The 22,974-nt window shown below is 37.7% G+C and overlaps 11 protein-coding genes across 11 annotated transcripts; 6 read left to right on the top strand and 5 right to left on the bottom strand.

Annotated features, from left to right (window-relative positions):
- Window positions 1–671: 671 nt before the first annotated feature.
- EV154DRAFT_516687 (phosphoribosylaminoimidazole-succinocarboxamide synthase) lies at window positions 672–1,966 on the bottom strand. The gene is made up of 5 exons (XM_051602418.1): window positions 1,862–1,966; window positions 1,678–1,801; window positions 1,280–1,625; window positions 1,014–1,217; window positions 672–932 (listed from the first exon to the last, which is right to left on the bottom strand). Exons 1-5 carry the CDS (start codon window positions 1,876–1,878, stop codon window positions 727–729), a joined length of 897 nt encoding a protein of 298 aa, XP_051455167.1. The 5' UTR covers window positions 1,879–1,966; the 3' UTR covers window positions 672–726.
- Window positions 1,967–2,326: 360 nt separating this feature from the next.
- On the bottom strand, window positions 2,327–3,493 carry EV154DRAFT_483812 (uncharacterized protein; the record flags this gene model as incomplete). The annotated part of the gene is made up of 6 exons (XM_051598608.1): window positions 2,327–2,478; window positions 2,601–2,704; window positions 2,741–2,815; window positions 2,843–2,880; window positions 3,155–3,238; window positions 3,464–3,493. The coding sequence occupies 6 exons, from the start codon at window positions 3,491–3,493 to the stop codon at window positions 2,327–2,329; spliced, it is 483 nt and encodes a 160-aa protein (XP_051455166.1).
- Window positions 3,494–4,846: 1,353 nt separating this feature from the next.
- EV154DRAFT_516684 (uncharacterized protein) lies at window positions 4,847–6,300 on the top strand. The gene is made up of 2 exons (XM_051602417.1): window positions 4,847–5,451; window positions 5,521–6,300. Exons 1-2 carry the CDS (start codon window positions 5,026–5,028, stop codon window positions 6,238–6,240), a joined length of 1,146 nt encoding a protein of 381 aa, XP_051455165.1. The 5' UTR covers window positions 4,847–5,025; the 3' UTR covers window positions 6,241–6,300.
- A 293-nt stretch (window positions 6,301–6,593) lies between these two features.
- Window positions 6,594–7,917, bottom strand: EV154DRAFT_468415 (uncharacterized protein; the record flags this gene model as incomplete). Its single annotated transcript, XM_051597798.1, has 2 exons — window positions 6,594–6,913; window positions 6,975–7,917. The coding sequence occupies 2 exons, from the start codon at window positions 7,915–7,917 to the stop codon at window positions 6,594–6,596; spliced, it is 1,263 nt and encodes a 420-aa protein (XP_051455164.1).
- A 207-nt stretch (window positions 7,918–8,124) lies between these two features.
- On the bottom strand, window positions 8,125–10,030 carry EV154DRAFT_516682 (TLC domain-containing protein). Its single transcript, XM_051602416.1, has 5 exons — window positions 9,539–10,030; window positions 9,188–9,486; window positions 8,832–9,119; window positions 8,388–8,749; window positions 8,125–8,313 (listed from the first exon to the last, which is right to left on the bottom strand). The coding sequence occupies exons 1-5, from the start codon at window positions 9,615–9,617 to the stop codon at window positions 8,259–8,261; spliced, it is 1,083 nt and encodes a 360-aa protein (XP_051455163.1). The 5' UTR covers window positions 9,618–10,030; the 3' UTR covers window positions 8,125–8,258.
- Window positions 10,031–11,308: 1,278 nt separating this feature from the next.
- EV154DRAFT_516669 (uncharacterized protein) lies at window positions 11,309–12,818 on the top strand. The gene is made up of 3 exons (XM_051602415.1): window positions 11,309–11,440; window positions 11,502–11,701; window positions 11,773–12,818. The coding sequence occupies exons 1-3, from the start codon at window positions 11,375–11,377 to the stop codon at window positions 12,725–12,727; spliced, it is 1,221 nt and encodes a 406-aa protein (XP_051455162.1). The 5' UTR covers window positions 11,309–11,374; the 3' UTR covers window positions 12,728–12,818.
- A 201-nt stretch (window positions 12,819–13,019) lies between these two features.
- EV154DRAFT_404763 (beta-lactamase-like protein 2-like protein) lies at window positions 13,020–13,939 on the top strand (the record flags this gene model as incomplete). Its single annotated transcript, XM_051595331.1, has 2 exons — window positions 13,020–13,104; window positions 13,170–13,939. Coding segments are annotated over 2 exons (855 nt in total), but the record flags the coding sequence as incomplete, so codon positions are not given.
- A 236-nt stretch (window positions 13,940–14,175) lies between these two features.
- EV154DRAFT_425183 (uncharacterized protein) lies at window positions 14,176–14,975 on the top strand (the record flags this gene model as incomplete). Its single annotated transcript, XM_051596231.1, has 4 exons — window positions 14,176–14,408; window positions 14,480–14,665; window positions 14,728–14,843; window positions 14,899–14,975. 4 exons carry the CDS (start codon window positions 14,176–14,178, stop codon window positions 14,973–14,975), a joined length of 612 nt encoding a protein of 203 aa, XP_051455160.1.
- On the top strand, window positions 14,888–15,462 carry EV154DRAFT_301987 (uncharacterized protein). Its single transcript, XM_051594863.1, has 3 exons — window positions 14,888–14,971; window positions 15,034–15,152; window positions 15,213–15,462. Exons 2-3 carry the CDS (start codon window positions 15,065–15,067, stop codon window positions 15,401–15,403), a joined length of 279 nt encoding a protein of 92 aa, XP_051455159.1. The 5' UTR covers window positions 14,888–14,971; window positions 15,034–15,064; the 3' UTR covers window positions 15,404–15,462.
- A 462-nt stretch (window positions 15,463–15,924) lies between these two features.
- On the top strand, window positions 15,925–17,307 carry EV154DRAFT_301957 (uncharacterized protein). The gene has a single exon (XM_051594862.1). It carries the CDS (start codon window positions 16,122–16,124, stop codon window positions 17,190–17,192), a length of 1,071 nt encoding a protein of 356 aa, XP_051455158.1. The 5' UTR covers window positions 15,925–16,121; the 3' UTR covers window positions 17,193–17,307.
- A 24-nt stretch (window positions 17,308–17,331) lies between these two features.
- On the bottom strand, window positions 17,332–20,513 carry EV154DRAFT_516661 (Dymeclin). Its single transcript, XM_051602414.1, has 9 exons — window positions 20,119–20,513; window positions 19,997–20,049; window positions 19,857–19,944; window positions 19,630–19,806; window positions 19,166–19,569; window positions 18,922–19,103; window positions 18,715–18,846; window positions 18,065–18,628; window positions 17,332–17,945 (listed from the first exon to the last, which is right to left on the bottom strand). Exons 1-9 carry the CDS (start codon window positions 20,424–20,426, stop codon window positions 17,784–17,786), a joined length of 2,070 nt encoding a protein of 689 aa, XP_051455157.1. The 5' UTR covers window positions 20,427–20,513; the 3' UTR covers window positions 17,332–17,783.
- Between the last annotated feature and the right edge of the window lie 2,461 nt (window positions 20,514–22,974).

The raw sequence follows: 22,974 nt of genomic DNA, 5'->3' as shown, positions 1-22,974 counted from the left end.
TAACGCGCTCTTTATGTATTTGCACTCTAGCAGGTCTTTTTCTTAGGGTGATGGTCTGAATTAAGAACTGGATGTTTAAATGTTACATTCATCACGTTCTTTGTAGCGGGTGTAATTATAGAGAAGATGCGAGTAACAATTGTGATATATACTAGACAGAATGCTTTAATGATTTTAAGCGGGTTTTTAAAACATTGGAACATATCGAAATTTAAAGAAGGGGAGGGGTCAAGACAACTTATATAGATACGTGTCAAGTAGCCTAACTTTCCTATAAAGAATGAAGATATGGAAGTCTGAAAGTGAACTTAGACGATAGTTAAGCTTGAAGTATCATACTGTATAGCTGCTTAATACTTTTTGTCCTACAACTCATTATTAAGGGTATTCAATTGCCGTATTTTCGAATAAATCGTATTTTGACGAATAAAAAATTCAGTCAATCATATTTTTTTTTTAATTATTTGACCAAGTTTTTTCACGAACATTCTACAATAAAAATTTATGATTGGCTGATTTTTTTATTCCTCAAAATACGATTTATTCGAAAATACGGCAATTGAATACCCTTATTAAAGGGACGAGAGAAAAAGGAAAATGCAAAGATGACACCATCTTCCCTTGTAGTCTGTAATACTACAGCTGAAGCTGAATGTATTTATTTGCAAAAATTATCAGGTTACACTAATTCTGTCATTTATTATACAAATTTTTTATTTTAATTAATTACAAGGAAACATTTCTTCCTGTCAAAAGGAAAAATGCTTCTTTATACTTTTCGATGGTAGCATCCACAACAGATTGGGGGAGCTCGATACTTGATTGTTTATCGAAATGAATTGATTCAAGATAGTTACGCACAAATTGCTTGTCAAAACTATCTTGTGTACGACCGGCTTCATACTTGCTGGCAGGCCAGAAACGAGAGGAATCTAAATATTCATTTTTTTTTTTGCATGAATTTCTCACTATACAAAATTACATTTTTTTTTTTTAAAAAAAAAAAAACTTACCAGGTGTCAAGACTTCATCCACTAAAACCAAGTTATTGTCTTCATCTAAACCAAATTCAAACTTGGTATCAGCAATAATGATACCCTTGGTGGCAGCATATTCACTGGCCTTGGTATACAGTGCAATAGCGGACTTTGTAATGTTTTCGGCAAGTGCCTTATCGCCCAAAATATCAACCATCTTTGTAGGATGGATGTTCTCATCTATTTACTCATGTAAGTTTCTTCTAATTCTTTCTAACTAATGTATAAATAAAGAGACATACCATGGTCGCCCATTTCAGCTTTTGTGCTGGGTGTAAAGAGCACTTCAGGAAGCTTTTCACTCTCGACAAGACCTTTAGGAAGAGGAATATCACAGATAGTTCCCTTCTTTTTATACTCTGACCAACCAGATCCAGTAATATAACCACGTACAATGGCTTCAATGGGTACAACACGCATCTTCTTGACCAAGATAGATCTTCCATCTAACTGATCACGGTATTGTTGTACCTTGGTTGGCATCTCATCAAAATTAGCCGTGATCAAATGGTTGGGTAAAACATCTTTTAAAAGATCAAACCAGAATAGGGAGATTTCGGTCAAAATCTTACCCTTACCAGGAATAGCCTTTTCTTACATTGTTAGCCTTTACCTTCCCAGAAAAAAAAAAGAGACTTACATTTTTCATGGTGACGTCAAATGCGCTAATACGATCTGTAGCCACAAAAAGAAGCGATTTTTCATCTACCTCGTACAAGTCACGTACTTTACCGCGAGCAACGAGTTTAAGGTCAGGACAATGACTATAATTTCTTTTCGTTAGCTGTCTTTCATTTTCTTATGATTGTGTACAATAGATATACCTGTTTACAAGAGCCATTTTTGTTTTGTTAGAAATATAAAAGAAAGAAGATGAATAAAAAAAAAATTGAGAGATTTTTTGCCTTTATGGAAACCTAAAAAAGATGGGTGACTTGGATCTTGGAATGACTCTTTGAAATGCTGTCGGGTTTTATCGGACCTCCGACTCTTCCATCAATCTGTGTGACTAAAGCAGTCATAGAAACGTAGCTGAGGTGCTACACTGTGAGAAATATTGACAAGTCGATCGTTTTTATTTTCTTCACTTTTAAAAGTGCATTCCAAGGAAAAACGAGAGATTCAATATTTGGTTTAATTGTTATTGAGACAATTAATGTAGCAAGGTCATTGCAAGTAAAGTGAATGCGAGAAAATAGGACCTTTACAGGCGGTTCTTTTAGAATACGATCAAGTGTAATCTTTGATTCAATCAAAAGCTTGGTGACTTTAATATGTCCTGGATTTCTTTATATTTCCTGGACAATTTGTCTAATATTGACTCTAATACCCGTTGTTGTACTTTTGATATCAGCCGATAATCCTATACTCTCCCCGTATTTTGTTACAGCTAACAGGCGGCGATACAACATTTCGATTACGGGCGACCATGAGTTATAAGCTAAATCAATATAAAGAATGAAATAAATAATGTTATAACACTAAGTGTCACAGTACTTACTACTGGGAATATATATATTTAGACATCTGCATGTGCTTTACCGCTGGACTTCGTCTCCTTACGATTAACGCAAAAACGACTTTCCTCAATGACATGCTTAAGAGACAATAAACTGCTGTTACAAAATTGTAATATGTTACTTTTGGTCTCAATAAACACGAAATAGCTACCATTGTAAAGCCGATTAACAATTACTACATACCTAATAGATTGAAGAGTCTCGACCAAATCAATGAAAATATTGAACAGTCGTAATATAGTCTGTGCAGCGGTAAAACTTGCCAATGACGGTATAACAAATTACCTCAGAAGAAAAGCCGTAGCAAATGTCAACAATGTACCCTTTGCTCAAAAATTAGATAGTTTTATATTGTTAATTTTTTATGGTAACCATCTGAAATCGACTATGTCTCTAATGATAAAGATATTTTAGTCGGAACAAAAATCACCACTAACACATCAAATGACAAGAGTAGAGATTATGCTCGAAATCAATTAATATTTACTCGCCACAAGGCTTCAACGGCATGATGAGAACTAGTGAGGTAATACGTGATTCATGAATAACTTTTTATATTATTATCCATCCTTAATGTGATTTGATAATTATTTTTACTATTATGTCTATAATATCCTCAACAAATATATTATGTTTGGTCTCAATTAACACAGACCAGCTCAATCTCGTTGAATTTCCGGTCTAATATTTTATCAAGTTCATAGCAAGAGTTATGTAATTTATAGTAACCCCAGTCTAAAGCTAAAACCCCAGCCTGGTAGACCCCGCCGTGTAGCGATGATTAGCCGTAGCTGTGTAATATCACCGATATTCGCAAAAATTTAAATACATCCTTTTAATCTATAAGAAACACGGGTCATATTTTGGCGTTTTCTAAAAGAAAAAAAAAAGACATTATTGACTAACCTTTTCACGGGGCCCATAATTTTCTTTCATTAAGATTATCTTTTGAATATAAAAAAAAAAGGGAACAAGTTTGGTTTATAGAAAGATAAACAAGAGTTGGCTTATGTCAGGATGATATAACTGATTTTTTATGTCACGTTAAATAAAAAGGATAATCACTGTTTAATGATATGCACACACGAAACAAAGATATGTTAATGAAGACACAAAGGAACTTTTATCATGTGCCTGGAGAAATTTGGCGTAAATATGTCTCGATAAAGAGAAATAATTTACACCAGAAGGTTTTAATTATGGCTTTTTTTTTTACTTGAATGCACCTATTCACAAACAAAAATGTAATATTACAAAGGGGAATCGAGATATCGCGATTAAATTAACATGTTTCAACCATAATTAAAAACATACTTCCCCTACCTCGCCAATTTTTTTTTAATATCCTAGTGGACCAGACCATAAAACCAGCCACACACACAGACGATGGGGGGCAAGGGAGGAAGAGGGGAATATTTTCACCGCCACGTGTGGTGAAGTCGCAATGTCAGTATCTTATATTTTTATTTTTGGCATTTTAATAAACTAATCTTGTTTGTGATACATATTAAAAGTACTCTTATATGCTATCCATGTACTAATTAGATATGTGAAAATGTTTAATCTTGTTTTTTTGGACCTTAGCATGTAATAAATATTAGCATGAACTTAAAGTAGGACGAATATCACGTAAGCCTTAGTCTAAAAGTGCGAAATCTGAAAACTCGGGTATAAAGGAATTCCAGGATACGGACAGTTAAAATAGTAGTCCTGCTAAAAATAAGAGTGTTTTACTCGAAATAGAGGCGTTAATAAAAGCTAAAAAGAAATGCACGAATGAAAGAACCTAATCGAATTAGAAAAAGATGATTATTTTCTGCACTATATATTTCTACTAAAAAACTAATAAAATTCATTGGCTCGAAAATCTTGCGATTACTTTCATTTATCAGACTAGAGAGTTTTTACGTGTAACTTGCTTCTATTATACTCATTATCTCAACAGGAGATCCAAGTCTTTTTATGGTAAATAATAAGGAGCTCATAGCTAAAAATAAACGTCTTTTTTTTTTCCCAGGGTTTTCTTATTTTTACCTGTTTTCATTAACAAGAATACTATATCATGGTTTTTTTTCATGGATATTTTTTGACAGGACATAATCAATCTGTGAGTGGGGTGGTATAACCAAAAATATTTCACAGTGTAATTCTACACGAATGATCAATATAGACAATTACACGAAATTAACTTTTTACTGTCGCACACAGCTTTTCCAAAGGGTGAATATGCCCGGATTTAGTTAACTCCCCTTTTTACTTTTTCGAATTATTAATTTCAACTCCTTTTGGAGAGAAAAAGTTATATATTGATCTCACTTTCTCTCTTTTGTTTCTTTTTCTCTCTTCTTTATATATACTTCTTTTATTAGCCAAACCCTATACAACGGCTTTCTAATTTTAAAAAAACAACCCCCAATACCCTCATTTTATAACTCATTCCACTCACTATAACAATAATAAATATCATCATGGTCGCTATTCAGAGTTTAATCTTTACATCCATCGCTCTTCTTTCAACTGTCAGCGCATACGGTCAAATTGCGCAAGTTGTAGATGCCAACAACTTTTGTGTGTTCTTACCTCCCTCTGATTCTATCGATCGAGGTATTGCCGACACTGAATGGAACGCCCAAGCCTTTTGTATCGGCAAAACGCCTAAAGCCACAAATGCTGGTAAACTCAATTCAGGATTCATTCAATCTGCTCACTATCTCGCTACGGACAAGTACGTGCAAGTCACTGGTAAAATCAATCCTGCCAAGGCAAGATTAAACGCCACGGATGAGGGAGGTCAATATGATATCAAGGCCCCTAAAGGTTCTTCTTGTGCTGGTTGGAAGTTTTATGTCAATTTAGTTGAACCTGCTGGAAACACCTACTGCATGCGTTGTTGTGTAACTTTATTTTTTATTTTCACAAAAAAAAAAAATCTCGTGTCATACTAATCTTTTTCTTTTAAATAGAACGATGATAGAAGCTGTAACAGAGGTATCTCTGAAAAGGGTTGTGCTCATATTATTCCTGGTGATTACAGCGGTCCTGATATCAAGCCCGAAAAGACAACCACTACCAAAAAGATCGCCACCACCACTACTACCAAAAAGATCACTACCACCACTACGATCAAAAAGACCACCACCGTTACCAAACAAGCATCTGCCATCACCACTGCTAAAGCAATTCCTATCGGCACTGATAAGGATGCCGCTCCTACTGGCACTGACACCATTCAACAAGCTGAAGAAACCATTACCCCTCCTACCACCACTACTCGTACAAGAATTATCCCTACTATTGACGAAGACGCAGACAGCGCTACCCCTACCGACAATGCTGAAATGCAAACTGGTACCAATGTTAGTCCTCCCGTTACCACTACCACTGCTGAATCTCCTTTAGGTACTGGCGTTGCTCCTGTTGCTCCTGCTGCTGGTGCTGTTCCTGCTGCTGGTGCTGCTCCTGCTCCCGCCGCCGTTGCCGCTGCCGCTGATGGTAACGCTGCTGCTGGCTCCACACCTATTACAAATGCTGCTACTGCTGATAGCTCTAACAGTGGCAACAAGGTTGATATGTTGAGTCAAAATCAACTTGCTTCTGCTCAATCTGTCGACAGCGGAGCCATTCAATTCCAACCTAGCATGATTGCCTTTGCTTTTGTTGCTATTGCCATGATGCTCCAATAAATTGTTTTTTTTCTGTGTACTTTCATAATAAATCTTAATAATATTTTAATGCCTCCCCTATCCCATTTATTTTCTGTACCAAATGACCCTCGTTTTGTGTGTGTGTGTCTATATAAAAGCATGTGCCGGGAATTTAAAACATTTATTTATTTTTTAGAAAAAGAAGAAATTAGATCGACGTTGAACAAGAAAAAAAATGCAGGTACCAATGTTGTACAAAGAAAAGTTGCTATTTTTGCCTTAACCAATTATGGGATTCATGCGCTCCATGATATAAATAAACAATAAGCTTAAAAGTCTAAAAAAAGTGATTCTATTTTATTGTTATTATGATGAAGAGAGGGGGTTATAGTCTAAATAAAGTATCCTGATAAACCAACGAATACCAAGACAAAAGTCAGGTAGAGAGGGTAACCAAAAGAGTTTGCAGAACTTGCAATTTGTTGTTGTCGTTGTTGTTGTTGTGCGGATTGATCGTTTTCGCTTTGAGTGATTTCCTTGTTGTCTACTTCTTTGGATTCGACATTTTGGGCACTCACCAACATGGCTCTATCTTCTCGGTCATGAGGTTCTTCATCTTGTACACACTCTGCTGCCGTCATAAACTCGTAGCCACGAATACGAAGACGTTTCACAATACGTGGTACTTGCTTAATCGAGTTTTTGTACAAATCTATACATTCTATTTAGCAACAAACGCTTTTTTTAAAACTATATATTTTTAAATAACTTACCGTGTTGAAGACTGATAAAACCAAGATCTTTATGCACATTCAAGTAATTCTCATCTCCTTCTGTAGCAGCCTTGTCAAATGATTTCAAGATACGAGCAGGACCATCACTCTTCATATGTACATTGTAGTCTGTTGGATCAACATTCCACATCAAGACCTTGTAACCCATTTGCTTCAAGAGATTCTTCACACGGGCATCAGCTTCACCGTAAGGAGGACGAATGTACTTGGGTTTAGCACCAATGGCTTCTTCAATGGCTTCTTCCGTTGCTTTAATTTCATACACAATTTCCTCGTTGGTTAAGCTCATCAGATGAGAGTGAGAGTAAGTATGAGAAGCGATTTGGTGACCAGCTTGGAAGGCTCTACGCAAGACGTCGGGATATAATTTAGCATGAGCACCCATGACTACAAAGGTTGCCTTGACATCCACCTCTTCCAAAATATCCAACAATTCATTTGTAAAATTGCTAGGTCCATCATCAAAAGTCAGTGCCCATGTTTTAGCATCACGACAGCCATAAATATCGTCATCGGTTGCCATGTTACCGCAGCTTTCGAAACATCTTTCATTATCGGAACCATCACATTTGGGACTCTCACAGATACCAGATCCTACGGGTCGGATTTCTCCCACAGCGCTGTCTAAATCAATGCCTTCTAACCAGTCTGTGTTGACAGGTGTCTTGTATTCGGGTGTGGGGACTACATCGGTGTCGGTGTCCTTGTCTTTGTCCTTGTGGCTTCGATCATCGTCTTCGTCATCGTCATCGTGGTGGTGGTGGTGCTTCTTCTTCTTCCAGCTCCAATCATCATCGTCATCGTCATCGTCATCGTCATCGTCGTCATGGTGTTTACGATGTGCAGCTACCACATTCAGGAGACAAATACAGATCAATAAGGAGATCCAAAAGAGTGGAATATGCCTACGGGAAAGCAACATATAAGAGAGGAAAGTAAGTTATTGAGAATCAAAAAGTGTTGAACAACAAATTTCTCTTATAAAGATCGAACGGAAAAAAAATAATGATATTTGTTAGCATTGTTATTACAGCCAAGTTTTTTTTTATGTATTATCAATTTTAGTTTGGTATTGAATTTGTATTGTGGGTGTATTCTATTATTTATTATTATTAGGTTCCGAGGTGGATTTTTTTTTTTTTTTTTTTTTTTTTTTTTTTTTTTTTTGGTGGTGTTGTTTTTAAGGTATTAAAAGTGAAAAAAAAGGGGTGTGTGCGTGTGTGTGTGTTGAAAAATAAGTTACAATTAATAATAATAAAGTTATTATTGAAGTTTAGCTTTTAAGTCTTTAGCATTGAGTTTTGGTGTAGAGTGATCACTAAATAAAAGAAATATGATTAACGACACTAAATCCTTAAAAAACAATCTATTCTCTTAAATTATTTTTGTTACCCTTCAATCTTTTCAATGGAAATAGCTTCAGCCTCATCTTCATCGTCTGAACGCACATCACTTGCCTCTGAGGAGATAGCCATTTTTACAAATACCTTGATAATCATCAAGGTCCAGAACAAAATCAATAAATACAATCCAATCATCAAACCTGCGATAATGTATTTTACAAAATGAGGGAACCATTGTCCGTTCAATGGGTCCAAGACAAATTCGGGCACGTACAATTCAGGCTCGGTCAAGGTCGACAGGATAATCTTTCCATAGATATAGACTCGTGTATACATCCATGATATAAACATAACTACAAACGCAGCATTACAAATCATACCGGGCATCATATAGTTCAACGTTTTCGCAAGCTATACTCCCCACAAATAAATCAATACCTTTCTCTCTCTCTATCTCTCTCTCTCTCTTTTTTTGTTGTCTCTTCAAACTTACCGCCAAAAATGCATCTGGTAAATCCATGCATACAAACACAGCATTACCGACACGAGTGAAATTACAAGTGTAACTGAAACTGACGAGCAATAAAGTGTTAATGTGATGTAAGACTAACTCTTGATAATCTTTGCGGGGTGCTTCAATCTGCAACACAAAGACTTGTTGAAGCCAGAATGCAAACTGAATCAAATAGTAGTACTTGAAGGACTTTGTGAAATCGTAGACGGGGTAGTCACGCCAAAAATAAGTGGAGTCAAACCACCAAGGTGAATCCTTCATGACATACTACATGAAAAAAATAATACTGGTTTGTAAGCATAACCCTTGATATGTCACATGTTTTCCCTACTTACGATGCCGAAAATGAACGCAAAGGTGTAATACAGGAAAGACCATGATTGCTCAGCAAACCGCTGATACTTTTGGATAGGCACAGAAAAGTATTTAGCTGCCGGAGTCAAAATATAGTTCATGGTGGCAGCTCGAAGGGCAGTAAAAACACAGATATAAAAGAACAAGAAGGCTAAATCCCAAAAACTCTTCTCGTAACGTCCATCACCTCTCTTGTTTGCAATGAATATAAAGTTTTGGAAGAAGGGTAACTGAAGAAAGTACCCTGCAACGATAAACATGATCACTTTTAAAGGAATCTCTGGTAGAAATTGTTAATTGTTTGTTTGCTTCTTCCAAAGGCGAACGCTTACCAATTTGGTGCTGTGCAAGGTATCGAGTGAAACCATGTAAATTGCGTTCCTTCATCTTTATCGAATGCGATTTCTTCATCTTTTTTTTTCTCTTCTAAGTGTATATGTATATATATTTTTTTTCTCTGTACAATAAGGCGGAGTCAAGCACAGAAAGGGTAGGCCCAAAACTGACAATCGTTTAATTTATTTTAACCTATTAAAAAGCCGACTACTGCTTCTCCTTCCGGGGGAGGGGTAGGCACTTTTTTTTTTCATCCTCTCCTAGGCGAGTATTTTCTGTCATAAAAAAAAAAAAGTTTTTGCCCCGAGATCCTTCTAAAGTTTGAACTCCAGCAATAAGCTTTTTTTCCAGAAAGATACACACAGAGCTGCATCCTGCTTATCCGATGACTACAAACACCTCCACATGTCTTGAATCTTTTCGTACAACATCAAACCCTTGTCCAATAATAATGAATCAGGCACAACTTTACTCAAAGGGCTTGATGAAAACAAAAAAGGTTGTTACCCCCGAAAATACTTATTAACGATTGCCCTAAACTTGTAGATAGAATCTAATGCATTTCGCGTCTCCATGGATACGTGAATGTAGACTGTTAATTCGAGCTAACAATTAACAATTTTTAGTCCAGAGACGCTCACCAAGACAACCATAAAAATATAGCTCGAGATATTTTACAAGATAGCTCATGACTCGGAGACCCTCTTCTTCGAATAGGTCTTGTCACTTTATTCAGCTTGTTATACGTTTTTGTCTATATTCTCCAAAGCATTAGGCACATTACGACATTTATCAGATAGAGAGAGAGAACGTAATTATTAGAGAATAAAGAAGCATTTGTGAGATTTTATAAGGTATATTACGCGCAAGTGACCTTTAAATAGCTTCAAACGTTGCACCTTACTGACATTACTACCATTTTGAAGCCGGGTACTACGGCAATAAACGATTTATCAACCCAAGCTGATACTTTATTTCTTTATGCATTAGAGAGACATTTGAAAAATAAAGAAATCTTTGTACTACAAACAACGTAATGCCCAAGTTCCTGGTATAATAGTTTCTTCCTTTAGTCACAAGTGACCGTCAATTGCTGAGGGACAATGACAGATCTGTAGTGAGCGCTGACGATGAATAGGGAGTGAAAAAATCATTTTCCAAAAAGTATTTCGGGAGGTTGCACGAACCAAGCAAATAACAAATAAGCCCTTCTTCCGAGTAAAGAATCCCGATCTGAATGATAGCTTTCACCATCCAATCGACTATTAAGCTAGAAGGAGCAGACAGAGGCAAAATAAATGAACTGAAAATGGCTGTCTAGAAAAAATCCGTGCTCTAGGTACACTAAGCTAGTTTTTTGCTAAAAAGAGTCAATCGTGGGAAATCGTGTAGTGAACTGCAAGATTTCAAGCACTGATAAGGGAATGCCGGAAGTTTAACGGGAGCCAAAATTAAATGACAGCTGTTTGGATCTAATTTTTTTTTTTTTATTAAAAAAGATTTACGTTGTGAAATACTTATTTTTACTATTGTGGACAAATGAGATTCTCTTTGCTGTGCAAAATGCAACCAGTCATGTTTTAAGGGATGATGTGATTGCTTATCTTCTTAGAATCTCAACCATTCACATTATATGATGGCTATTTTATTTTGTTCTTAAAGTGTTACCTTTAAAGGTACACACTTCTTACTCGGTGGATGGACCGTCACACCTACCCAATGATTGTTCGGGCACAACCATCTTTTTTTTCCCTATTTCTGTAAAAAAAAATAACACAACCCCCACCCATTTTTGTTTTGTATTTTATATCCCCCAAAACTGATTTAAATAAATGTCACTCTTGAAGACCATCTCCACAAGAGCCGCTCACTCTTATTCTCGCACATTAGCTGTGGCTGTAAGTCTTTGTTTATTCTCATTAATCCCCTTGTCACCCTCTCTAATGGATGCTTATATAGACTCAATACCGCACCCATGCTACTGCTGTTCCCGATAATTCCAAAGTATCCCGCTTAGAAGAACTTCGTAACAAATTAAAAACAGAAGAGGGACAACTTGAAGAGTTTGTCAGCACAGGATTCGAGAAAATGACCCATACGGAGGCATTAGAGCTGAGAGAGACTGTAGTACCTGGTACCAAAGTCAAGACCACCAAATTGTAAGTTTTTTGGCTTCATATCCAAAAAAAATTGGGCCAAAAGTTAACATTAAACCCACCATCTTTAATAGAAAGCAACCTCGTTTGCCGGATTGGTTAAAAACAGAGATTCCTACAGGAAAGAACTTTGGTAAGATTAAGCGAGATTTGCGTGGTTTAAAACTCCATACGGTATGTGAGGAAGCCCGTTGTCCTAATATTGGTGATTGTTGGGGTGGAGGAGAGCATCAAACTGCTACTGCTACCATTATGTTGATGGGTGATGAATGTACTCGTGGTTGTCGTTTCTGTTCGGTCAAGACCAACAGAACACCCAAGCCCTTGGATCCTCATGAGCCCGAACATACAGCAGAAGCCATTAGTCGTTGGGGTTTGGATTATGTTGTTTTGACAAGTGTCGATCGTGATGATTTAGCTGATGGTGGATCCAATCATTTTGCTGAAACTATCCGTAAAATCAAACAAAAGGCTCCCCATATCTTGGTCGAGTGTTTGACAGGTGATTTCTTTGGTAATTTACAAGGTGTTGAAACAGTGGCTAAATCAGGTTTGGATGTCTATGCTCATAATATCGAAACTGTTGAGGCCTTGACTCCTTATGTACGTGATCGTCGTGCTACTTTCCGTCAATCCTTAAGTGTGCTTAAACATGTGAAGGTTGCTAACCCAGACATGATCACAAAGACATCCATCATGTTGGGTTGTGGTGAGACAGATGAAGAAGTCTTACAGACATTAGAGGAATTGAGAAAGATTGATGTGGATTGTGTTACTCTCGGTCAATACATGCGACCTACCAAGAAGCATATGAAGGTGCATGAATACGTCACTCCCGAAAAGTTTAAGCATTGGGAAACAAAGGGTATGGAAATGGGTTTCAAATATGTTGCTAGTGGTCCTCTTGTCCGTTCCAGTTACAAGGCAGGTGAATTCTTTATTGGTAATATCTTAAAGGGTCGTAAAGGATTACCACTTTCTACATCTCCTGCAACACCTACATCCACTACCATCGAAAAGACATTATAAATAATTTACACACACACACACACACACACAAACACACACATATATTTCATTATCAAAATTAAACTTTTTTTTTACTATCTTTCTACAACAATGCATAATTCATCAAGCGACCTCTTAAAAATAGTGGAAATAAGATGACACACAAACGGAAAAACTTACGGGGTTTGTACCACAATCCCTCATTCCCCACACTCTTTAGAGGCTCATATTTTTTTTTGTCTTTCTCTCTCTTTTTGTTCTCTATCTATCTTTTATTACAATGACGTTATACGAATCCAATCTTAGAACGGACCTTCCCCAGTTGCCCAACTTTCTGCAGCTGTCCGAAAGAGTATGGCGTGTGATGGGATTAAATCCAGGCAAATTCACACTACAAGGTATTATGAGTTTAGTTTAAGAGCGAATGATTGTTTTAATACTAAAAAAGCTTAAATCCATGTAGGTACGAATACGTATCTGGTGGGCACGGGAGCACGTAAAGTACTTATTGATTGCGGTGATGGACAGCCTGACTATATCCCACTTTTGATCCAATCACTACACACGATCCATCCCGACGCTCATATCTCTGATATTCTGATCAGCCATTGTCACAAAGATCACTGGGGCGGATTAGACGATATCATGTCATCAACCCAGTTGAACCCTCCTCATCAGACAATTCGTGTCCATAAGTTCCCTCTCCTTGCTGAGCCCACCATAATTAAATTTCTTGAATCTTTTCCTGAAAAGGTCCAAGTGCTCGATTTGGAAGACAATCAGACATTTGAAGTGGATGCTCAAACTCACTTACGTGTGGTGCATACGCCTGGTCACGCCAAAGATCACTGCGCTTTTTATCTGGAGGAGGAAGGTGCGATTTTCACTGCTGATTGTATCCTAGGTCATGGTTCTGTTGCCTTTGAAGATCTTACTGCTTATATGGATAGCTTATATCGTATTCAGACTTTGCAGCCAACCACTCTGTTTCCCGGTCATGGGGAAGTAGTTCATCATGGACTGGAAAAGGTACAGGAATATATTTCCATTAGGCTAGCGAAGGAGGCTCAGATACTCAGCATTATGGATCGTGACTTGACACAGCCTTGGTCGGCCATTGATCTGGTGGAAGACATGAACTCGGTTTCCAAAGGTTATAATGAAATCTTGATGGCTGTGGTGCTACGTACTGTCGGATTACACTTGATCAAACTCTATTTTGATGGTAAAGTCGAGTTAGTGAATGCTCATAAAATGCGTGGTTTCGATCCCTATGATGCCTATAATGTATTTTCAATTGTGAACCAGCCATGGCGTCGTACACCCCAAAGCAAATTATAAATAAAGAATAATCCTATTTTAGAACTGAATTGATTTATATTTTGCATTATGGAACAGTCACCCCTTTTGTGTGTGTGTGTGTGTGTCAGTGTTCCCCTTTTTACCTTCAGAAAAAAAAAAAAAGTTAAATGGAGGAAGAACGATTAAAGCCAACTACTTCAGCAGCTGCAAAACGTTTTTTCAACAAGAATTCTATTCCACTTTCCACATCACGATCTACACCTACATTAAACGACCTTGTGCATGTGCCTCTTATAAAACGTAAAGTAGTTGACTTGTCTACCTCTATGCGTCGTGGCAGTAGTCAACAAGCAACTCAAGTCTCATCCATACAACCACCAGAACAACCCAAGAAAGAAACGTAGGTCATCCATGTTGTCTATAACGTAATGGGCATGGTTTGACATTTTTTTTTTAAATATTTTGTTTTAGTGCTTCCAAACGAAGACATTCATTCAGTAGTTTCTTGAATGCAAAATATGGTAAACTTGCTCAAGTGGAAGAAACACGACACTATAAGACACCTACGACCACAAGTCCAACCAATTTTACAAGCACAACGTCTGTCAAGAGCACAGTGCAGCGTGCCAAAGGTCATCGACCTCGGTCCTATTCAGAGTGCGTATAACGAGCCTTGTTTCTGTATAAAAGACAACTCACCTATCTCTCCCCTTATTTAGAGTGTCGTTTAATTTGCCTCAAGTGGAAAGAGCTCCACCTGTAGCTATTACCAATAAAACACCTGCATATGAATATTATGGTTTTGTCATGTATCTAGCTTCTTTTGTTATTCTCGGTAAAGAAAATCAAGAGCCATTGTTCATATAGACAACTAAACACTTTTTTTATAGGCATTTATTTGATTTGGGCCTTTGTACCTGATGAGATTTTACATCGTCTAGGCATCACATACTATCCCAACAGGTAAGCGAAAAGAAGAAAGAAAGTGTACGGACATGTATCAATTCCAGAGCAAAAATATATAGATATTGGGCATTGGCAGTGCCAGTATGGCTCATGACGATTATCTGGTTCATTTTTTTTGCTTACATGAGTCTTAACTTACTAAATACGGCACCGTTTGACTCTTATCATTGCATTACGGGTAAAATTTTAATCCCGTTTTCCAGATAGCATTGAAAAATACTTATAATCATTGAAATAGATGAGCATGCGAATATAATGAATATGGAGAGTGAAAGGATCCGTGATCGACCTTCTGACTGGATTCCTGAACTTCATGATATACCCATCAGCCTAGTGAATATTGTCCTATATCAGACAAATGGTGAAGCTTATAACGAACCAAAACAAGCTCGAACAAATAGCAAACGAAATAATAAAGGCAAAGTTTAGTGTTAACTTTAAAAAAAAAAAGAGAGCCGGGTACGACCCTTGGATAAAGATTAGAGATCGCTTTTGTATAAAGCATGTGGGATCGATTTTTTATATTCCTCTCCCGTGCGCTTTAAAAAAAAATCTTTGTCTTATCTCAATCTAAATTTTCCAGAAAAGGTCACTTTTCAAAGATGAGTAGATCCAATCATTGACCTATCGATATTTTATTTTACTTCATATTCCTAATGTTTGTACAAAAAAAAGATCTTATCATTGTTTTTTATCTAATTTACTTTAATGCGATATAAATGATATCATGTTGTCTAACTCTACTAATTCAAATATGCCAAATATAGCTTGGGGTATTTTTTTTTTTGCGTTAAATCAAACCAAGCACATATAGACACACCCACATACGCTTACAAACACACACACAGGCGTACACAGGCTCACACAGGCTCACATACATACATACATATATATATATATATATAAAAGCTTAATTCTGTACGACCCTAAAAATTACACTACAGACCAACAGATAAGAAACCCCGGGGACGATAAGAGTTTGAATCTACTTTTAATTGTAACAGAAGTTGCCAATTATAGAAGGATGATAGGAGAGATAATTAAAAAAAAAGGGGGTTTGCTTAGTATATAAGCAGTGAGGAAAATACAACCTCTTCTGCTTCTTCTTTACAACAAGATAACAAATCTTAACTTCCTTATATAAAAAATGGCTGTCATTTCCAACAACTCTCTTTTGCAAAAGTACCTCGATCTCGGTCAAAACAACAAGGTCCAAGTTGAATATGTCTGGATTGATGCCAAAAACAACTTGAGAAGTAAGACTCGTACTGTTGACTTTGTTCCTCAAAAGGCCTCTGAATTACCTGAGTGGAACTTTGATGGTTCTTCCACTGGTCAAGCTGAAGGTCATGACTCTGATATCTTGATTCAACCCGTTGCTCTCTTCAATGATCCTTTCCGTCGTGGTGATAACAAGTTTGTCATTTGTGAGACTTATAACCCTGATGGCACTCCTCATGCCACCAACTACCGTTATGAATGTAAGAAAATCATGGATACCTATGCTCACACCAACCCTTGGTTCGGTATCGAACAAGAATACATGCTTATTGACCCTGAGACCTCCAAGCCTTATGGTTGGCCCAAACATGGTTTCCCTGAAGCCCAAGGTAAATACTACTGTGGTGTAGGTGCCGGTAAGGTCTTTGGTCGTGATATTGTTGAGGCTCATTACCGTGCCTGTTTATTCGCTGGTATCAACATCTCTGGTGTCAATGCTGAAGTTGCTCCCGGTCAATGGGAATATCAAGTCGGTCCCAGTGTCGGTATTGCCATGGGTGATGAACTCTGGGCCTCTCGTTACCTCCTCGAACGTGTCTCTGAAGATTTCGGTATCATCGTTACTATCCATCCCAAGCCTGTCTCTGGTGACTGGAACGGTGCTGGTTGTCATACCAACTTCTCTACTGAAGAGATGCGTCAAGAAGGTGGTCTTGCTGCTATTGAACGTTCCATTCAAAAGTTGAGTTTGCGTCATGCTGAACACATTGCCGTCTATGGTGAAGACAACGATCTTCGTTTGACTGGCAGACACGAAACTGGTCACATCAACGATTTCAGTTCCGGTGTTGCTAACCGTGGTGCCTCTATTCGTATTCCTCGTCATGTTGGTAAGGAAGGCAAGGGTTACTATGAAGATCGTCGTCCTGCTTCCAACATTGATCCTTACAGAGTTACTCACATCATTGTTGAATCTACCTTCATGCCCGATAACTAAATAATATATATATATCTCTTACCCCTCCCCACCACCACCATCTTATTGTACATTAGAAATTAATCTTATTTTAAATAAATACACAAACATTTCAGAAAGTAAAATCAGTCTTTAAAGTTTAATGTTGTGCAAACAATTGGTACATATTACCAAATCACTGATAGACAATCGGTAAGTGCAACATTACATATCTGTACTCCAGGGAAGGGGGGAGGGGTGTTTTTTTAAATTTAGATCATCAACATCTACAAAAAAAAAATATCTCCTAGTTAATTATCTCTTACTGGCATACATCAGTTCTTGCTTATTAGCAAGTAAGACTATTTCCCTTTTTCCATAATATGAACGAACATAGTCTAGGTTAGTCCATCAGTAGATTAGGCCAATCCAACACAGGATGAACTTTACACGATACATTTTTAAAAAAAAGGCCTGGAGGTTTATCAATCTAATCTGTAAAAAGAAACTGTTTATTCGCTCTTCTCTTCCCCCCGCAAGAAACACAGGAATGCTGACCTTCTCAAAAAGTATGCTTTCAGCTCAACGGATGTATTCGTCATCACGTTTAGAACTAGCAACAGCCAATTTTTATTATTCCATTGTATTCATCATGTGATAATTATCAAGCACATGGCTCTTTTCTTCGCTCCAATAAATAAATGTACGGCGTTGCACAAGTGCCCAAATATACGGTATAAAAAATTCAAACGAATCTTGTTCTTCCTCATATTGAAACTTGAGATCCGGTAATGACTAATATATGTATATGTATACATTTTTTTTTAATTGGCTCTTTACTCTCTCAAATCTAGTACACCCGCTCCTCTTTTTTTTTTTTTTTTTTTTTTTTTTTTTTTAACACTTTCACTTACCACAAGTTTACTATTGGACCATGTACGTGAAGCTTGTTCGATCAAACGTAGGACTTCGTTGGAAGACGGTGCTTTCAAGTTAGCTTCAGACACTCTAGCATGAAAGAAGCGAATCACTTGCTCTACATTCTGAACAAGATCTGCGAAGCGTTCGTGTAACTGAAACGGTGTAAAGATCTCTCGTTTTTGCAAAAGTGCATACACTAGCTGTGAGTTGTGTTTTAATCGATGGGTCAGTGTCGCATTCATCATCTCTAATAGCAAGGCCAAGAGCTCTTCGTATACGATGGCATCAGCGGGTGAATCCTTTTCTACCAGTTTGGTATAGCGTCTTGCCAAAAGTTCAAATAAGCTGACAATACGCTGAGCAACATAGGCATGCATATCTGTCATGGTGGTGGACATATTAGCCAGGATGGCCAGACAGTTTGTGTGTAAGTAAATGTCTTTTTGGTGTGACAAGTTGAGTTGTAATGTTCGGATCAGGACAAGTGTCATAAGTCCGCCCAGTGAAATGGATTTCAGCAGAGGGCGTTCGGTAAACCAAGTGATATTGTGCACAATCTGTTTTATATACGTATATACATAAAAAACATGAACTCTTCCCCCCCTCCCCCTCCCCCATTTTTTTCACTTGAAATATCACTTACAATTTTCCCAATCGCTTCGTTGTTGACATCATCTTGACTGAGTATCAGTAATACAATCATGAGGATATACACTTGTGAGTAATTTGTCTTTCCTTCCATCGATTCATAGATCAGCTTCAATATGGGCAGATACTAAAATCAAAACCAAAAGTCAACATTCCCCTCTGTTTCTCTCTCTCTCTTTCTCCAATTATTTGTTACACTTACAATGGTTTCTTGGTCCGTTCGGGATAAGACATAGACTCGAAATGACTCGTTTTCAACTAGGATCAAGTAAAAAAGTAACATACGTTCTTCCACATGTAACGATTTACTGAATATCTCAAACAGATCTTTGAAAGAGATCAAGTGCATCTTTCGATCACATCCATCCACATCACTGGATAACACTGTATTGGTTGTCAACATTTTGTTTTGTTTGTTTGTTTAATATATAAGTGCATAGAGTTACCATGGTGATCACTAAGATTAGCAATGGCAAATCTGTAAGATTTGACCCACTCCGTGTCATGGGGTGAAATAGACTGTGTACCTAGCAACAGCAGTAACAATAGACTACGATCGGCCACTGGCATTGTATCCGCATCTGGACTTGAATTGGTGCGGGACGAGAAAAAATAATTGTATGCCGTCAACATCACGCCAGAAGAAGATTGAGGAGGAGGAGTTCTTTGTTCTATCAAGTTTTCTAATAACCGCGCCACCACAGCTTCTGCCCGATTACCGAATTTGGTGGTCAGAATGCCCAAAAAATAATTGTCGTCAGTGAGTCTGGCATGTTGTAATTGGGTAGAACAAAGCACGAGGAATGTGTTGAGGACTTCAGTGTAGAATTCATAGTTTGGATAATTGGAGCTAGAGAAGAAGAATGAAAGTAAGACACATATATATAGATATATAAATGTAAAGCCTTACTTGGGATCCATGTTAATCAGAACATACAACAATGCTTCAATTAAATCTTCACCTCGTGTATGAGTGGCATCCTCTTCAAACTGTGCAATGATTTCCTTATTTGTCAAGTTACCCGCGAATTGTTTGGTAAATACACGCACCAGAAATAAGGTATTATAGGTTTCTATCGGGATGGATCTGTTCCTTGGTGCTTTAGTACTTTGTCAGTGTGAGCTTGTAAAACTTACTCGTGATACGTTGTTTGTAATTGCCTTAGTAGGTCCACAAGATGAGCTAGTAATTTATTGAAATTACGTGTTCTTGTGTTATTTGCAGCTACGGAGAACATTAGAATAACCTGACATTTTATATTACACATTGGACTCACCAAGTTCAATCGAGAGTCCAATTGAGGTCATTTCCAAGTCATAGGCGTCTTGACTGTATATATATATAAGAAAAAAGTGGTGGTCATTAATAGGGGGCAAGTTGTCAATAGGAGCGACTTACGGGTTGTGTGAAGCAGGATATTTTTCGGTAGCCAGAAAGTCCCAGTCCGAGACTTTGGAGGATGAGCAAATGGGCTTTATGGAAGCCAATTGGGATGGGGAAAAGAAGTGGTTGTGTTGTTCTGTAGGTTGTTTGTAATGACTCGTGAATTTGGTGGGAGATGTCAGTACGGGCGTAGTCGCAGTGAAAGCAGAAAATGAGTCTGATAATTCAACAGAAGGTGACCGAGGTGTATTGTAATTCGAGGGTCTTCTCGGTGCTGTTAAGGTTTTATTTGGTGCAGTTAATGGTGGTATATTTGAGTTCATCCCCAACAAAGTTAAAACGTTTTTTATTTTTTTAATATGAAAACAAAGAGCGCGTTTTGTAAATTTTTATAATAATAATAAAAAAAAAAGTCCCCCCTCTTCTTTTTTCTTTTTCTTTTTTGCTTTCTTTTTTTCTCATTTATACAATTTTTTTTTAAAAAAAATGTCAAACAACATTAAAGTTGTGTGTCGTTTTAGACCTCAAAACTCACTTGAAATAAGAGAAGGAGGTGTGCCCATTTTAGACATCGATGACGAAGGAACGCACCTTCGTTTAAAGGTAAGCTAAGGAAGAAAAAATTCCCCTTCCATAATAAGATGTTAAGCGAGCATTTCGAATAGGGTGAAGGCGATAATACCTTTGCTTTTGACAAAGTATTTGGCATGAACACTCCTCAAAAGGATGTCTTTGACTACTCCATTAAAACCATCGTAGACGGTAATACCTTAAAATTCAAATAATAAAAAAAAAAGGGGCAACTTGGGGATACACACCCACACACACACACACACAAAAAGAAAACAATCGGCATTCCAATTTTATTAATATACAGCTTTCACATAGATGTCACGGCCGGTTATAACGGAACCGTTTTCGCATATGGTCAAACCGGTTCAGGAAAGACCTTTACCATGATGGTAAATTTCTATTCTCTACATTATCCCTTTATTTTACTGACAATAAAAACTTTTTTTTTATTCGTTTCGTTAGGGTGCTGATATTGACGATGAAAAGACAAGAGGTATCATTCCACGTATCATTGGCCAAATCTTTGATAGCATCATGGCTGCTCCTAGCAACCTTGAATTCACAGTCAAAGTATCCTATATGGAAATCTATATGGAAAAAGTGCGGGATTTACTAAACCGTAAGTTTAGAAGACAGACTTTATAATTTTATATACTAACCACACACACTCACACACAAATTATAGCCAATATGGATAATCTGCCTATTCACGAAGATAAAACACATGGTGTCTATGTCAAGGGCCTCTTAGAAGTCTATGTCAGCTCTTCCGAAGATGTGTACGAAGTCATGAGAAACGGTAGCGGAAATCGTGTGGTTGCTTCCACCAACATGAATGCCGAGAGTTCTCGTTCTCACTCTATCGTCGTGGTCACTATTACACAAAAAAATATGGATACGGGTGCTGCGAAAAGTGGTAAATTATATCTCGTTGATTTGGCGGGTTCCGAAAAAGTAGGCAAAACCGGTGCTTCCGGTCAAACCTTGGAGGAAGCCAAAAAGATTAACAAGTCATTAACCGCACTGGGTATGGTCATCAACTCTCTCACTGATGGCAAGGTAAAAAAAAAGTTATAACTGAGGAGAAGAGTTTCATAAATGATTTAATGTTTCAATACCATTTAGTCTAGTCATGTTCCTTATCGTGATTCCAAATTGACTCGTATTTTACAAGAATCGCTCGGTGGTAACTCTCGAACAACTCTCATCATCAATTGTTCTCCGTCGTCGTACAATGAGGCTGAGACATTATCTACTTTACGTTTTGGTATGAGAGCCAAATCCATCAAGAATAAGGCCAAGGTGAATGCGGATCTTTCGCCTGCAGAATTAAAGGCCCTCTTGAAAAAGGTCAAGACCGAGACCATCACATTCCGAGCCTATATTGCTGCACTAGAGGTTGAAGTGAATCAATGGCGAGCAGGTAATATTGTGCCTGAGGATAAATGGGTTACCATGGAAAAAGTCACGCGAGGTGATTTTAACAACGCAAGTGCATCTTCTATACCACCATCCGCTTTACCTCCCGCTTCTGGTTTCAGAAGTCCTATTCAGGATGATCTCTCACGCCCTGCCACTCCTGCCATTGTGCTGGAAAAGGATGAACGTGAAGAATTCTTGAAGCGAGAGAACGAATTGATGGATCAAATCACCGAGAAGGAATCCGAATTATCGCACCATGAAAAGCTTTTGGATTCACTCAAGGAAGAAATGAATTATTACAAGGAACAGGAAATCTCCGTCACACAAGAGAATCAACTCATGACGTCCGAATTAAGTAATTTACGTCTTCAACTTCAAAAGATCTCGTACGAGAGTAAAGAGAATTCCATCACCGTGGATTCTCTCAAGGAAGCCAATCAGGAATTAATCGCTGAACTGGAAGAATTGAAAAAGAGCTTGATCGAAATGAGAAACGCTCAAAAGGAAGTCGTTCATAGTGACAAGGAAAAGAAAAAAGCCGAGAAAATGGCTCAAATCATGTCCGGCTTTGATGTCCCTAGTGAAATCAATGAAAAGGAACGCCAAATCAGAGACGCCCTTGTCAAATTGGAATTGGACGGTAATGGTCTGACCGCTGAAGAACTTGTCTCTCTTCGTAAAGATTTGACAGATTCCCGTGTCCTCGTAGATCAACACACAAAGACCATCGATGACTTGACAGAAGAGAAGGGTACCATCCAGAAAAAGAAATCAGACCTCGAGTCTCGTTGCGCTACACTTGAACAGGAATATGAAGAGTTATTGGACAAGACCATCGCTGAAGAAGAGGCTCAGGTTCAAAAGAATGAAGATATT

This window comes from Mucor mucedo, assembly GCF_025094135.1.
Source record: "Mucor mucedo strain NRRL 3635 chromosome Unknown EV154scaffold_81, whole genome shotgun sequence".
NCBI lineage: Eukaryota > Fungi > Mucoromycota > Mucoromycetes > Mucorales > Mucoraceae > Mucor > Mucor mucedo.
This window is presented reverse-complemented; position numbering and strand designations above follow the sequence as displayed.